This window comes from Chiloscyllium plagiosum, unplaced genomic scaffold (genome assembly GCF_037043375.1).
Source record: "Chiloscyllium plagiosum isolate Xiang-an unplaced genomic scaffold, Cpla_swu_hap1 HiC_scaffold_12, whole genome shotgun sequence".
Lineage (NCBI taxonomy): Eukaryota > Metazoa > Chordata > Chondrichthyes > Orectolobiformes > Hemiscylliidae > Chiloscyllium > Chiloscyllium plagiosum.
Window position 1 is genome coordinate 47,413,066 of NW_028270150.1, and position 16,556 is coordinate 47,429,621.

A 16,556-nucleotide genomic window follows, 5' to 3' on the forward strand; every position below is an offset into this window, starting at 1 on the left:
GTTAAAATGAGGTCTTTAACTACCTGAATGTAGACTCGGACAGTGGTAGTGTAAAGGATGGAGAAGGTCTATCATTCCTTGACTGTGTTCAGTTGAATTTCCTACAACAGTATGTGTCCAGTTCAACAAGAATGGATGCATTGTTTGACCTGATTCTTAGAAATGACCTGGGTCAAGCAGACCTAAGTGTCAGTGGGGGATCATTTAGGAAACAGTGATCACTGCATTGTAATATTCAAGATGATGATAGAAAATGACAAAAGACAAGCCAGAGTAGGAATAATAAATGGGGAGAATTGATGCCATTGACCAGGCTGCTTTGTCCTGAATGGTGTCAAGCTTCTTGAGTATTGTTGGAGCTGCACTCATCCAGGAAAAAGAGGGGTATTCCATCAAACTACTGACTTCTGACATGTAGATGGTGGACAGACTTTGAGGAGTCAGGAGGTGAGCTATTCATCACCGTATTCGTCACCACTTACCTGCTCCTTCCATGTCACATTGAGACAGACAAACCGAATTAGGATGCTCAGGTAGAGTTGTAGAGTCATAGAGTCTTAGAGCTATACAACTTGGAACAGACCCTTCAGTCAAATTCATTCGTACCAACCAGATATCCTAAACCCTTCCTATTCATATACCCATCCAGATGCTTTTTAAATGTTGCAATTGTACCAGCCTCCACCACTTCCTCTGGCAGCTCATTCCATACACGCACTATCTTTTGCATGAAAAAGTTGCCCCTTAGGCCCCTTTTAAATCCTTCCACTCTCACTGTAAACTCTATGCCCTCTAATTCTGGACTACCCTACCCTTGGAAAAAAGACCTTGTCTATTTATTCTATCCATGCCCTCATGATTTTATAAACCTCTATAAAGTCACCCCTCAGAGTCTCACACTCAGGGGAAAATAGCTGCAGCCTTATTCAGCCTCTCCCTATAGCTCACCAGAATGCCAGACATTCACTACCCTTATAAATCTTTTATTGGGAGCTCATGCTGTCATGGCAATCAAAACAAACCGTATAAGGATACCCTGAAGGCTTTACTTAGTTTTGACGTTGACTTTGAGTTCTGGGAGAACCTGCCCAGCATTGCTACACCTTTGAAAGAAAATCCACATCAGTAGTTGAGAGCAAACATGAGGAGAGCAATGGCAAGCCACAGTCATTTGTTATGTCCTGTCTTATTTGTAGAAGAATTCTTAGGGTGCAGTCAAGCATGTACCACCTTGAACCCTAGCAAATATCTCAAGATGATTAACATGGTCATCTTCACCTCAAAGGGTGAACAAGAGATTTGGCATTTTATCACTGGTTTCTTGTCAGAAGCAATGGTGATGTGATACACAAAATCTTCAAAGAATTCAACCATCTGTCAAAATACATTGGATACTTCGAGATCAGATCCATACTTCCAGAAAGAGGACACTTTCAAATGTACTACTTTCAAATCTCGGAGCTGTCTTCATTGCCTTATAATTGACTGAGATCAACTGCAGCCTCGTCACAATTGCTCTATATTACAGAACTATTTATTGTGAATTTCCTGCTACTATCTTTTCCCTTGTGTATCCCCTTGATTTGAGTTGTTCCTTTTTATTAAATATCAGTTCTCTATAGGCTATTAGTGTGACTTTGCTCAATTATAGAGCATCTGTCTTCATCTTTCAAATTTTCAGGAATGATCTTCTGGTGTTGCTTGAGTGGAATAATTGTTATTCTGAGCTCTTGTTATGGCTTTAAGAGGTGTATTTTGTGCTGGTTTTTATTTTAAGATGAAACATTGAGAAAGAGGGGCCGAACTGCTCAAAGCCAATAAAGTAAACAGCTTGTGAAGGCTTGGGTTTCTTTTTAAAGGTTGGGTGGGATGAAGCTTCCTCAGAACCAGAAGCTGAGTTGACTACATTAGCAGGTAGGGCATTCCACGCCCTTACCACACTCTGCATAAAGAACCTGCCTCTGACATAAATCTTAAATCTATCATCCCTCAATTTGTAGTTATGCCCCCTTGTATACACTGAAATCATCATCCTAGGAAAACGACTTTCACTGTCTACCCTGTCTAATCTTTCGATCATCTTGTATGTCTCTATCAAATCCCCTCTTAGCCTTCTTCTTGCCAATAAGAACAGGTTCAAGTCTCTCAGCCTTTCCTCATAAGATCTTCCCTCCAGACCAGGCAACATCCTGGTAAATCTCCTCTGCACCTTTTCCAATGCTTCCACATCCTTCCCAAAATATGGGAACCAGAACTGTACACAGTATTCCAAGTGTGGCCGCACCAGCGTTTTGTATAGTTGCAGCATGATATTGCGGCTCTGGAACTCAATCCCTCTACGAATGAAACCTAATACACCATATGCCTTCCTTACAGCACTATCCACCTGGGTGGCAACTTTTAGGGATCTATGTACATGGACTTCAAGATCCCTCTGCACATCCACACTACCAAGAATCTTTCCATTGACCCAGTACTCTGCCTTCCTGCTATGCTTCCCAAAGTGTATCACCTCATTTAGCTGCATTGAACTCCATTTGCTACCTGTCAGCCCAATTCTGCAGTTTATCCAAGTCCCCCTGCAACCTGTAACATTCTTCCACACTGTCCACTACTCCACCGACTTTAGTGTCGTCTGCAAATGTACTAATCCATCCACCTATGCCTGCGTCTAAGTCATTTACAAAAATGACAAACAGCATTGGTCCCAAAACAAATCCTTGTGGCACACCACTAGTAACCGGACTCCAGACTGAATATTTTCCATCAACTACCACTCGCTGTCTTCTTTCAGAAAGCCAATTTCTAATCCAAACTGCTCAATCCCATGCCTCTGCATTTCCTCCAACAGCCTACCATATGAAACTTTATTAAAGGCTTTACTGAAATCGATGTATATCACATCAACTGCCCTACCCTCATCCACATGTTTGGTCACCTTCTCAAAAAACTCAATGAGGTTTATGAGACACGATCTGCCCTTGATGAAACCATGTTGACTTTCTGAAATCAAATTGTTGCTTGCTAGATTATTATAAATGTTATCTCTTATACTCCTTCCCAAAACCTATCCTACAACAGAAGTAAGGCTCACTGGTCTATAATTACCTGGGTCATCTCTACTGCCCTTCTTGAACAAGGGCACAACATTTGCAGTCCTCTGGTACCAAACCTGTAGACAATGACAACTCAAATATCAAAGCCAAAGGCTCTGTTATCTCCTCCCTAGCTTCCCAGAGAATCCTCGGATAAATCCCATCCAGACCAGGGGACTTACCTTTAAAATAAAGAAAAGTTCTAAATACATTTTGAGTGGGTCTGGTCTGGTCCATAACACATCTCATAGTGTCGTAGAGATGTACAGCATGGAAACAGACCCTTTGGTCCAACTCATCCATGCAGACCAGATATCCTAACCTCATCTCATCCCATTTGCCAGCACTTGGCCCATATCCCTCTGAACCCTTCCTATTCATATACCCATCCAGATGCCTTTTAAATGCTGTAACTGTATCAGCCTCCACCACTTTCTCTGGCAGCTCATACCGTACATGCATCCCCCTCTGTGTGAAAAAGTTGCCTCTTAGGTCCCTTTTATATATTTCCCCCCTCACCATAAACCTATGCCCTCTAGTTCTGGACTCCCCAACCCCAAGAAAAGATCTTGTCTATTCATCCTATTCATGCCCCTCATGATTTTATAAACCTCTATAAGGTCACCCCTCAGCTTCCGATGCTCCAGGGAAAACAGCTCCAGCCTATTCAGCCTCTCCCTGTAGCTCAAATCCTCCAACGCTGGCAATGTCCTTGTAAATCTTTTCTTAACCCTTTCAAGTTTCACAACATCCTTCCGATAGGAAGGAGATCAGACTTTCATGCAGTATTCCAAAAGTGGCCTAACCAATGTCCTGTACAGCTGCAACATAACCTTCCAACTCCTGTACTGAATGCTCTGACCAATAAAGGCAAGCATACTAAACACCTTCTTCACTATCCTATCTTCCTACGACTCTACTTTCAAGGAACTATGAACCTATACTCCAAGGTCTCTTTGTTCAGCAACACTCTCCAGGACTTTACTATTAATTGCATAGGTCCTGCTCTCATTTGCTTTTCCAAAATGCAGCACCTCGCATTTATCTAAATTAAACTCTATCTGCCACTCCTCATCCCATTAGCCCACCTGATCAAGATCCTGTTGTACTCTGAGGTAACCTTCTTCGCTGTCCACTACACCTCCAATTTTGGTATCATCTGCACACTTACTAACTATACCTCCTATGTTCACACCCATATCAAGTTTCACCTTCAAATTTACAGTTGTAGACTGATTTCTCATATTTTACCTGATCTGAATTGTTGTGACATTTATTTTCTCTCTGGGAACTGACCCATCCAGATATTTCATGCACTTTGATGGCTTTGATGTCTATTCTGCTCTTCAACACATTTCCCAGAGTATCAGTGGTTTGCTTTACTTTTCCTTCTTATTCACCCTGTTCCTCTGCCTCTGGCACCCACTTTACTATCATTTTTCTTTCTTTTGCATATATTTTGCCAGCGATTGATACTAGAAATTTCTGATTTTGTACTACATACACTAAAGAATATAACTTTTAATTGCAGAATTTAGTTTGAATATGATTGAAACACTTTATTCAGGAACTGGGAGACAGCTGTAGTAGTTATACTTTAAAGACTAATCTATATTTATTTAATAATATTAGGGTTAGGAATGAGAAAATTTAACAGTGGATAACCCATCTTTGAGCTTTCAGTAAGGACATGAATTCTACAGTTACTCCAATAACAGTTTAAAATATTCATGCAATTTCCAGAGCAAGGAAGTCAAATACCTATTCGACTTTCTTGGCTGAGAGCTCAGACATCCAATAGTTTGTTGAAACAGCTGCAGCTAAGAGAAAATAAAATACTTACTTAAACTGGTTAGTGTATTTAACGAGGTGACAAGTGCTTGCAGTTTCTACTATTGCTATTATATATCCCTGGTTGCTTCAAGATTGTGTAAGGCTGTAGTAAAAGCAGCTTTTAAATAAAATTATGAATGGGTATTTTAAAATTTTTTCATACATTTTTACTGTCAGGATGAATGGTTATGGATGAATGATAGGTAAGCATGGACAGTATTAAGCAGTATGGAGAATATATGGAGGATATAGAGAATATAAGGGATTGGCACTGACTGTATGATGGGCCTTGGAGTAAGTATGGAGATAGAGGTTGGCATGAGGGCATGTATAAAACCTTTTGGAAAGTTCCTTGTCCAGACCATGGTTCGCAATATTTTTGAGGGGCTGTGAACCATGACATTTTTCAAAGCTGACCTAACTCCTAAAAATTAGGAACAGCTAGGATTCCTGCCTTAGCAATGGAACCAACCATGTGGGAGTAGAAGTTGTGAGCTTGGAATCTACACTCACCTTCACCCTTATTCTACCACGAAACCCAGAATTGGGTTTCAGTTTCCATATTTTAAGATCCACAATGTCTCCTAATCTCTGAGTCATGAGGATAAAGTGAGCAAAAGAATTAAGGAATGAATGAACTGAGGGAAAATGATGCTGAATTTCTCTCGCTTGTAGCTAAAAAAAGCTTAGAGTAACTCTCAAAAGGACAACAATAGTTCAGCCTGAGAACCAGCAGAGATACAATCTGCCCAGAAGTGTAAAGGAGTTGTAAAGCAGTCTGTATCCGTCCAAAGCCAGGACAAGGAGCTAGAAGATTCAAAATAATGTTGTTCCTGATTTTTAAATCATTAAACGTAAATGCAGTGAGGTCTATGTTTGACCTGAGAAGCCCACAGTTAAGAGACTTTTGACAATAATTGGAAAGTTACGTAGCAAAAAGCTAATGGAAAGATTCCCATGAAATAGCTGGTATGCTGAGGAGAAATCAAAGTGAATTCCAGAGTGCTCTGGAATACTTGGTGTGGATCAAGAAGGAGAATGGAATGATGAATGTCTTATAATGTTTAACTGTTGGGTGGATGTAGGAAGTGAAAGAGAAGATGGTGGCATAGTGGTAATATCAGGGGACTGGTAATCCAGAGGCCAAGGCTAATGCTCTGGAGACATGGATAATAATCTGAGCATAACGGCCGGTGGCATTTAAAATCCATTAGTCAATCTGGAATAAAGCTAGGTTCAGAAATGGTGCCATGAAACTACCACCAGTAGTTGTAAAAACCCACCTCATTCACTAATGTTGCTTAGAGAAAGAAATTCCCATGTGACTCCAGATCTAAAATAATGTGGTCAATTCTTAACTGTCCTCTGAAATGGTACACCCCCTCAAGGACTATTAGAAATTGCCAGCAAATACTGACCTTGTGAGCAACATCTAAATCCCATGAAAGAATAAAGAACAACAACTGATTTTGACAAACTATAGTATTATGTTAATAGTGAATGCTTTGCTTATTATTTTATGTACGGTAACATTTATTATTGTTTCAAAACGGGAAATCATGTGGCATAATTTCTGTCAGTTAATCACTGTGTGTTGAATTGCTCTTTAAACGTTAATGGTCTCTACAGAGATCAAAACACTGGACTTTCTACAAGCCCTGCAATTTGAACCGTACATGGGAGAGTTCTTGCCTGTAAATTCATACAGTCATCTGTAGCTTTTGTATATTTTTCTCTCCCATTTGATATATATTATTTTGTTGCTGTTTCACTGCATCAACTTTCTCAAATGAATCGTCTGCAGAATAGCCATTAAGTAGTTAGCATTTTCATCTGTATACTCATGACTTCCTGGGGACTGGCAGTCTCTAAGGCACACTATATTGTGAGCTTGTCCTTTCCAATTAGAACTGTTTGTACATTAGGGTGTGCCCTGTATGGTTTAGTCTACCAGCCTTTCATTCAGTTATAAAGTCATTGTCATAGAGATGTATAGCACAGAAACAGACCCTTTGGTCCAACCCATCCATGCCTACCAGACCAATCTCGTCCCACCTGTCCCTATCTCTCTAACCCCTTCCTATTCATATACCCATCCAGATGCCTTTTAAATGTTGCAATCGTGCTAGCCTCCACCACTTCCCTGGCAACTCATTCCATACACATACCACCCTCTATGAGAAAAGAATGTCCGTCAGGTCTCTTTTATATCTTTCCCCTCTCGTCCTAAACCTATGCCCTCTAGTTCTGGACTTCCCCACCCCAGGGAAAAGACTGTGTCTATTTATCCTATCTATGCCCCTCATAATTTTGTAAACCTTTATAAGGTCACCCCTCAGCCTCCGACGCTCCAGGGAAAACAGCCCCAGCCTATTCAACCTCTCCCTATAGCTCAAGTCCTCCAACCCTGGCAACATCCTTTTTTAAATTCACATTTGCAGTTTATGTTTCTTAATCATTAAGTAATTCTCAGTGGTCTCACCCAGTCCATGCCTCAAGCTCAGGAAATTCATACCTGTAGATCCAACATTTTGATAATGGTTGGAGAGTCAGAATCATACAGCACGGAAACGTTTGGTCCAATTCATCCTTGCTGACCAGTCCCATTTTCCTGCATTTGGCCTATATCCCTATAAACCTATACTATTCATGTATCTATCCAAATGTCTAAAATGTTGTAAATGTATATGCATCCACAGTCCATTCCACATATAAAGCATCCTCAGTGTGAAACAGTTGCTCCTCAGGTCCCTTTTTAAGTCTTTCTTCTCACCTTAAAAATATGCTGTCTCGTTGTGAACTGCCCTGCCCTAGGGAAAAGACCTTTGCTATTCACCTTATCTATACCCGGTGCACAGATGTTCTCAAAACATCTGTATGAATTTTCACTGTCAGCTTTACTTATTTCCTAGCTCGTAAAAAGATGTGAACTTGTCTCTCCTGCTTACGAAAGGGTGCAGTTGACCACTTCTTCGCTGATGCCTTTCAAAAACCATTGAATGTCACTCTGCATTTTTATTTCCATTTCCCGCATATCCCAATGATATCATTGGCTTCCCAACTTAACATGGGCTGGAGCTGTGTGTACCTTCCTGTGGTCATTTTGACACACATGACTCACTCAGATTTTTTTCTCTTTCTCTGGTACGAGTTCAGGTTGAATTTTCTCAACCAAATTCAACACTAAATCCTTTTAAATTGTTTGGATACTAAGCATAGATAGACACATGCAGCTATCAACTTGTCACTCTCAGAAGTTTGAAATAATAACATTATTTTACATGGATACACGAGGTAATACTGAATGTAGAGCGATGTTTTGTTACTTTGGGGCCGTGCAGTAGTGTATGATGTGACATTCCAAGTACACATGCATATCGCTGCTGAAAAATGTGTTGCTGGAAAAGCGCAGCAGGTCAGGCAGCATCCAAGGAGCAGCTGAAAAATGTGTTGCTGGAAAAGCGCAGCAGGTCAGCGCTGAAGAAGGGCTTATGCCCGAAACGTCGATTCTCCTGCTCCTTGGATGCTGCCTGATCTGCTGCGCTTTTCAAGCAACACATTTTTCAGCTCTGATCTCCAGCATCTGCAGTCCTCACTTTCTCCTCACACATGCATATCGATCAACATGTAACAAAATGAGGCATCATACAATCAATAGGCTGCAAAAGAAGTACGAATACCACGCAAAGCACAATCCAATTTTTGGTTCAATGACATCGGCAGGCAGTGAAAATCTATTCTATTCAAATCTATTCAATTTACCCATCGGTGGTTATTTTGTTGACGTTGACATTATAATTGGTATTTGCTTAGTTGATATTCCCAATATTGTTCTACTGGGAAAGAATCTGAAGGACACAGTTCTGCGTGCTTTGTTTGTGAATGATTGCTGCTCTATATTATAACTTTTTAAATAAGCTACTTCTTTTGTTAATCATCAGTTAAGACATCAATTGTGAGGAATACAAATGTTAAAACTGTCTATTATTGTTGTACTTTAACAGCAACAGTGGAACGGTACAACCCAGCTACCAATGAATGGAGTTATGCCACTCGAATGAATGAACCTCACTATGGACATGCCGGAACTGTTTACGGTGGATACATGTACATATCAGGTAGATTAAAAAAAATTAACACCACTCTGATATTTTGCAACATAACAAATTGTTTGCAACAACATTATTTTGCTTAGGAGAAAATAATTATTCTTTTCTATCAAAACATCAAGATGATTAATTCTGTATTGATGTTTTGATGCAGAGAAGAGAATACTTGAATGCCAGCTCAGTTGGCAGCACTCTCACCTCTGAATCACAAAGTTCCAGATTTAAATCCCTCTCTCAGGCCTGTGCAAACAAATATTCAAAGTTAACATGCGGATGCAATGCAGAGGGGAGTGTTGCACTGTTGGAGCTGTTGAATTTGATAAGACTTTAAACATCCCCTTACTTGGGTAGATGCAAAAAATCCCATGTCACTAAAAGTCAATTATGTTTTCCCTGCTGTCTTGGCTAATTATCTATTCCCTCTGTCAATATCCCCAAAGAGGTTATGCTTGTGGGGTTTCACAAAGTGTAAATTAGTTTCAAAAAGTACTTGATAAATTGGAAAGCGCTTTGAGACATTTGTTGGTTGTGAAAAATGCTAAATGAATTCAAGTCTCCATTTTGCATCATTTTAATAATCAAATTATGCATTTATTTCCTTTTTTCCAATTTTGATTTGGTCAATAATTCAATAGAAATTTAATGAGTTAGAATTCATGGTTTTGTATTGTCTCACCAAGATTGGGAAGCACTGTAATAAGAGGAACACATTATTTTCAGTGGATAAATTCCACATTTTCTCTACATCAGAGATGTTTAAACATCTGTATTTGTAATGTATGGAGGATGATTCTTAAATCCAAATTAAATCACATTTATAGCACAGAATGAGTTACTTGACCCATTGTGTCTCTGCTGGCTGAAAAACAGCCTAAAGACATTTTCCAGCATTTTGTTTGCAACCCTGAAGGTTATAACACTTGAGGTGCATATCTGGAATAGAATTTATCATTTACAATAAATCAATCAAACGTTGCAACAGGATAAACCTGATGGTATATATTTCCTGTTGTTATATGAGGACAATGGTAATCCAAGTAGCTCAACCCATAAGCAAATCATCTAAAAGTATATCACTATTTAGTCAATTGGAAGAATTGGATTTTCCAAGAAGATTGAAAAAAATTAAGGGATCTGCAAATATAACAGATAATCTTGTCATACTAACATTTGTCTTCTCATTCTAACAACTTATAACCTCTATTGATGTATACCTGTAGGTGGAATTACTCATGATACATTTCAGAAAGAACTACAGTGTTATGATCCCAAAACTAACTGCTGGTCCCGAAAATCAGACATGTCTACGGTGCGTGGGCTACATTGTATGTGCTCAATTGAAGATCGGCTTTATGTTATTGGTGGGAACCATTTCCAAGGGGTAAATGACTATGATGATGTATTGTCCTGTGAGTACTATAGCCCAATTGCAGATCAATGGACTCACATTGCTCCAATGCTACGTGGACAGAGTGATGTTGGTGTAACAGTTTTTAACAATAACATTTACGTCATTGGGGGCTACTCGTGGAACAATCGCTGTATGGTAGAAATTGTCCAGAAGTATGATCCTGAAAAGGATGAGTGGAAGAAAGTTTTCGATGTGCCTGAACCACTTGGAGGTATTCGAGCATGTACTCTGACAGTCCATTTGCCAGAGGATGACTTAGAGTTGCAGTCTCGTGAATCTCCACTTGTTACTTCACATGCTACTTTGTGATTTGAATCTTAACCCTTGACTGCTATGTGTTTCTCTTTATTGTGCCATCTATTAATTGCGTTCATTCAACAAGCACTATTTAATATGGTCCAATAGTCTACAGTGCACATGGTTATGAAAGGCAAAGATGCCGTGTGAACTTACTGTGAATTGGTTTGCAATTAACCATGTGCTGTCAACTAATGAAAATTGTTCAAACTGTAAAATAACCTCTATCATTAACTACAGGGTGAAAAGAAAATGCTAAATATTTCTGGGCCTCTGGATGTCATATCTGTACTACCCAGAAATCCAAATTGAACGTATTTCTTGCTGCTTTACTAACATGAAACTTCTCTGAAACCTCTATCTGTACAGACATTTGCCATCTTATTGCATTATCCTGCATTAGTTGGGAGACTACTAAAACTGACCAGCTTTCTGTAAACGAAAAGGAGGTAACAATGAATATCGTCTTTGTATTTTGAGTTTTAAAAATATATCTGAGGAAGTTTACTTTGTGGTAATATAGTATATTTGGTCATTGTATTGTCAAAACACCATGTTTTAAAGGGGAAGTAAAAATAAAGATTTGAATTAAACTAGAAGTTATTGACTCTTTCACTTCTTCAGAAGTCTCTCTGTTCTCAGCTGGGTTTCAACAAACTAAATATTCACTGTCTTATCAACACGAAGTGTCCATGAAAAAGAGATCCGAATGTTCCTGACCCTGTGGTGATGAATTTGGAAGTGTGGATCTGTGAAAGTGGAAGGGAAACATTTTAGGACAGTTTGTTGATGAAATTCTGCCCTGGAGAGTTTGCTGATCAGGGCTGACTTTGTAAGTTTGCTGCGTGTTGAGGAGCATATGCAGCTCCCAGGCAAAAGTGAGCAGATGCTGGAAACCAGAGTCTAGATTAGAGGGTGCTGGAAAAGTACAGCAGGTCAGGCAACATTCCAACCGGCCTTGGGAGCACCTACCTTACCTCACCACGTGCCATTCCAAGAACAACTAGCCACAGTGGATATCTGCTGTAAAATCAGCATCATTTGCACCCAAATAATCTTTAAAAGGCTGCACTACAACCAGATAAATGTTGGTAATCTGGCATTGCCCACCTTACCAGCAATATAATGGCACAAAGTAGCCATATTGCGCACAGCACAGAGCCAGCATGGCTGACACTGCCTTACACATAGAACACCATCCTCTCACCATAGTCACTGTTTATCCACCAGACCACACACTTTACTGCTGTTTAGCTACATCCCACCTGAACACTTTCTGATTTAGAGCTATCCTATCCCTAATGCCCACTGCAAACCTGTAACATATCATTGTCCAGTCAAGGACTGTCACATTCAGGCAAGGATTCAGATAATTCCAGCAATGAGCTTTTATTTACAGTGAGCAAAATGGAGCACAAACAAAACCAGTAGGGGTTACAGTTCACCCCAACAACATAAACCAGGTTTCAGCATCATAGCCAATGAATACGTTACGGTTAACACTTGTCTCCTGCATCTCAGCTCTCATGGTATCAATGAATTTCTGTCTGACCTTCAGCATCCCCAATCCAGCTGAGCCCCATCATGGATGATGACGGCTTCCTCCGCCCCAATGTACAACTGTCCCCCTCAGAAGACTGTTCCTACTCCCCTAGTTCCTCAGCATCCCAGCACATTGCCTGCTCTAATAGTGCAGACCCCACAAGCCAGGCTGAAGCATGACATTCTGCCTGAGCTATAATGGACAGTGCCCTTCCACACTGGTCCAAGCAGCTGGAATGTACCTTTAGCAGCCCTATCGCCTGGTTGAAACATGGGCCGCATTGTATCTGTGCTCCACATCAGTCGGGGGATTGCACAATTGTGTCATGAGCCATGGTCGCAGTGAGTAGCTCTTGTCCCTAAGTGACCAGCTTTGTAAATTCCATAGTAATATGTTTCAGCCCTCTCAATGCAGTGTGTGCACAATCGATGGCACCCTCCCTGGGGAAACCCAGCTATATTCCTGAATCCTACAGCCCCGGTTGCAGCACTGACCTCGTGACAGGGAATGAAACGAAATGAATCGGTGTGACCTTGCATAGATGGCATTGATCACTGTCCTGATGCATTGTGATTGCAGGACTGAGAGGTCACCAGTCACTGCCTGGAAGGAGTCAGATGTACTGAAGTTCAGAGTGACAGTGACCTACACAGCCACAGGGAGAGGATAGACTCCCACTCCAGCATCCGGCATAGTTCAGTTCCAGTGTCCTAGGACATACACATTGTCAAGAAATTCCAAACTGCCCAGTGGCTAACACCCAGGACTCGATTTCCCCAGACCTCTGACCAAATAACCAACAACTAGACAAGGCTGACCAGATGGTTGACTGTTGCTTTCAGCTCTCTGCCTGACAATACGAAATTCTCTGTTTGTGTTGACTCCACAGGACTGACCACTGACTGCTCCAGATTGTGTTGGCACAATGCTGCTGAACATAAGTATCATAAACAGATGACACACCGTGACGACACCATGACCACGGGCCACATGTGGACTGTAACCTTAAATAGGACTCTGCCTAACATTGGCAAACCCCCTTCACCCCTTTCCGATACTGTCATGACTCTTGGCATAGCCTACATTGTTCAGACTCCGACAAGATTCCATTCAAGAGAGACACAGATGACTCCTGACTGCTTCAAGATCCAAGCTAATCTCCAATTTCCCAAACTGAGACTATAACATAATTATCACTGAGTGGATCTTAGTACAATGTCCAACATTCACCATTTCAGAACTATTACCTTACCGTGGGCGGCACGGTGGCACAGTGGTTAGCACTGCTGCCTCACAGCGCCTGAGACCCGGGTTCAATTCCCGCCTCAGGCGACTGACTGTGTGGAGTTTGCACGTTCTCCCCGTGTCTGCGTGGGTTTCCTCCGGGTGCTCCGGTTTCCTCCCACAGTCCAAAGATGTGCAGGTCAGGTGAATTGGCCATGCTAAATTGCCCTTAGTGTTAGGTAAGGGGTAAATGTAGGGGTTTGGGTGGGTTGTGCTTCGGCGGGTCGGTGTGGACTTGTTGGGCCGAAGGGCCTGTTTCCACACTGTAATGTAATCTAATCTAATCTAACACCCACCAAGGAGTTTGCATGCAGTTGGGGGAGGGGGAATGGCATTAAATTTCCCCAGTGTCCCTGGAGAGTGGAATTGAGAGTGTACAGAAAGGAGACAGCTCTCTCACCTCATCACTGACCTGGATTAAGTCTTCAAGTTACACATTGAGAGTAGGCCTTTTCTGCTCTTTCTTAAATCAAAATGGCAGTGGGATGGAGTCCTTCATTTGTTGAAGTAAGACAAACTGCATCATGTTCCACTCCTTGCTGAACATTCAGGCATCTAGCAGCTCAGGGATCAACTCAATGCTTGGTGAATGATAGCGCAACACTGCATTTATTGCTGTATGCCTCAATGAAAATGATTGTGCATAGGATAACTGTGACCCCATGCCAAATCCTTAGCCTTAGAAATAATCTTTATAATTAAAATTAATATGATTCTCTTTCCAAATGGTTAATGTAATCATTCTGCCTGTTTGGGAGCCAAAACTCAAAACATTTGGAAATGCTGAAGTGCAAGGCTGGCAGGATGAACAAAACACTTGATTAAAAGATTGTCTGTACAACACCTAGATAGTGAGTAATTGTCTTGTGACTAATCTTTATTTGATAACATGCACTTCATTCTTCAATATGATGTTAAAGCCTTAATATTTTTTTAACAATTATTTATCTCAGATGCTTTGAAGAATTAGGTTCAACAAAAGTGAAATACTAGGCCAGGCGTACATTTAGTAAAGCTATTGTGATTCAGAGGACTTTATTCATTTGAAGCAAAGGTTTATTCTTTTATTTATCTACTGATATTGATTTGGTCTTAATTACTAGACAGAACAGTGACTGTAATTGACTGCAACGGTAAGTTCTCTATTGAACTTTTTCTTATGTCTGAGAAGCTGACACCAATTTTATAAGAGGCTTGAAAGATTTATTTTGTTACAGCAAGAGGGCCCAGCTCTTTCCCACATCAGCATACGCTGTTACATTAAATCTGAGTATACCTTCATTCATGATGTGCTCTCCAACGCTTATTTTATTTGAGCCTCCAGAATTTCTTATTTTCTTCCTCCAGCACTGTACGGGCCTTGTCATAAATAAAATATCTTGCTCCAATCTTTACATTTCAGAATCGATGGTCTTAACTATGATGTATGGGATTGTATGACTTTTGAAAAATGCTATTTTAAATCAGAAGTCTTTTTCAAATAACTGATCTATTGTCCCAAATAGAGTACATCCAGTGATATGAGCTGGAACATTAAGATAGGTGGTGGGTAGAAAGGGGAGAATCATTTGCAACTAATACTGTTGTACACTTATAAACAGAGGCTTAAAGAGACTCGCATGGAAAATTAGACTACTAACCTGACTAGTAACATACCAATCTCTGGGCACTATTTGCAGTCCTAGAGTCAGTTTACCAATGGGTATATCTTATAAAGAAGATAGATATTGGCTTTTCATCATGTTAATATTAATTTCCTCACTAGTTTGAATTTTACAGGGTAATCACTATGACCACAGATGCCAAGAAATAATAATGGAAAATTGTAATGTGGTAAGTTGGGGTTGGTAATGATAAGTCAGGGCCTTCAGCAATTCTCAAAACTAGGGTGACTGTAGTATGGAAAGCAAAGTTTCAGAAGACAGAGAAGGTTAAGGGAATATTAAATTATAATTACTATACAGTAGATTTTCTGAATTGTCTGGACATCATAAGAACATAGGAAACAGGAGCAGGAGTAAACTATTCAGCTCTTGAAGCCTGTCCCACTATTCTATATGATCATGGCTGATCTGCCTCAGTCCTTAATTCCATGTTTGTGACAGCTTAACTTAGCCATCAAATTTATCTATCTTCTATTTAAATGATTACATTTATCTATCTTCTATTTAAATGATTACATTGATCAAGCCCTCACAACTCACGGCGGAAGAGAATGCAGACATTCACTCCCCTCAATGAAGAAATTGTTCCCATCACCAGCATAAATGAACATCCTTTTATTCTGTAATTAAGTCCCCAGTTCAAGATCTGCCCACACATGGAAACAACTTCTCAACATCTGCTCTGTCAACTCCCCTCAAAATCTTACATTTCAATAAGATCATCCCTCATTCTCCTAAATTCTAATGAATAAAGGTCGAAGCCATTTCACGATTCTCAATGTATCAACACCTTCATCACAGCAATCAACTTACTGAATCTCTTTTGAACTGCCTCCAAAGCCAGTACAACCTCTCTTAAATACAGGGTCCAAAATTGTACACAGCCTCACCCACACCTTGCACAATTATAACAAAGCTTTCCCATTTCTGAACCCCAAATCTTCAGCAATAAAAGCCAAAATCTTTCTTAATTACTTGCAGATACTGCATACTAATACAATGTGGTTTAAACATAAAAACATCCAGCTCCCTCTGGGCAACATTTTGTTTAATATTCGCTCTCAATGTAAATAACTGGTGCCTTTTGATGCTTCCTACCAACCTGGATGATATCACTCTGCCTGCCAAGCTTTTTGCCCACTTACTCAAGTGATCAATATTCCTTTGCCAATTCCTTATGTCTTTGTCACAATATACCTGTTCTTAATTTTTTGTATCATCCCCAATTACGGATACGTTACACTCTGCCCTTTTTTCCATTCCCATTAATATAGATAGTAAATATTTGAACTAGGCATGAACCTTATGTCACTTCATTAG

General features: G+C 40.3%; 1 protein-coding gene across 7 annotated transcripts in view; it reads left to right on the top strand.

The window, feature by feature from the left end:
• The window catches only part of LOC122555198 (kelch-like protein 13), a 78,969-nt gene extending 67,625 nt beyond the window's left edge, over positions 1-11,344 (top strand). For all 7 annotated transcript variants that reach the window (XM_087992777.1, XM_087992776.1, XM_087992778.1 and 4 more), the window contains 2 exons: positions 8,933-9,046; positions 10,258-11,344. In XM_087992777.1, the coding sequence (XP_087848903.1) occupies positions 8,933-9,046; positions 10,258-10,757 (614 nt within the window). In that variant the 3' untranslated portion in view covers positions 10,758-11,344. The remainder of the gene's footprint in view (positions 1-8,932; positions 9,047-10,257) is intronic.
• Positions 11,345-16,556: the final 5,212 nt, after the last annotated feature.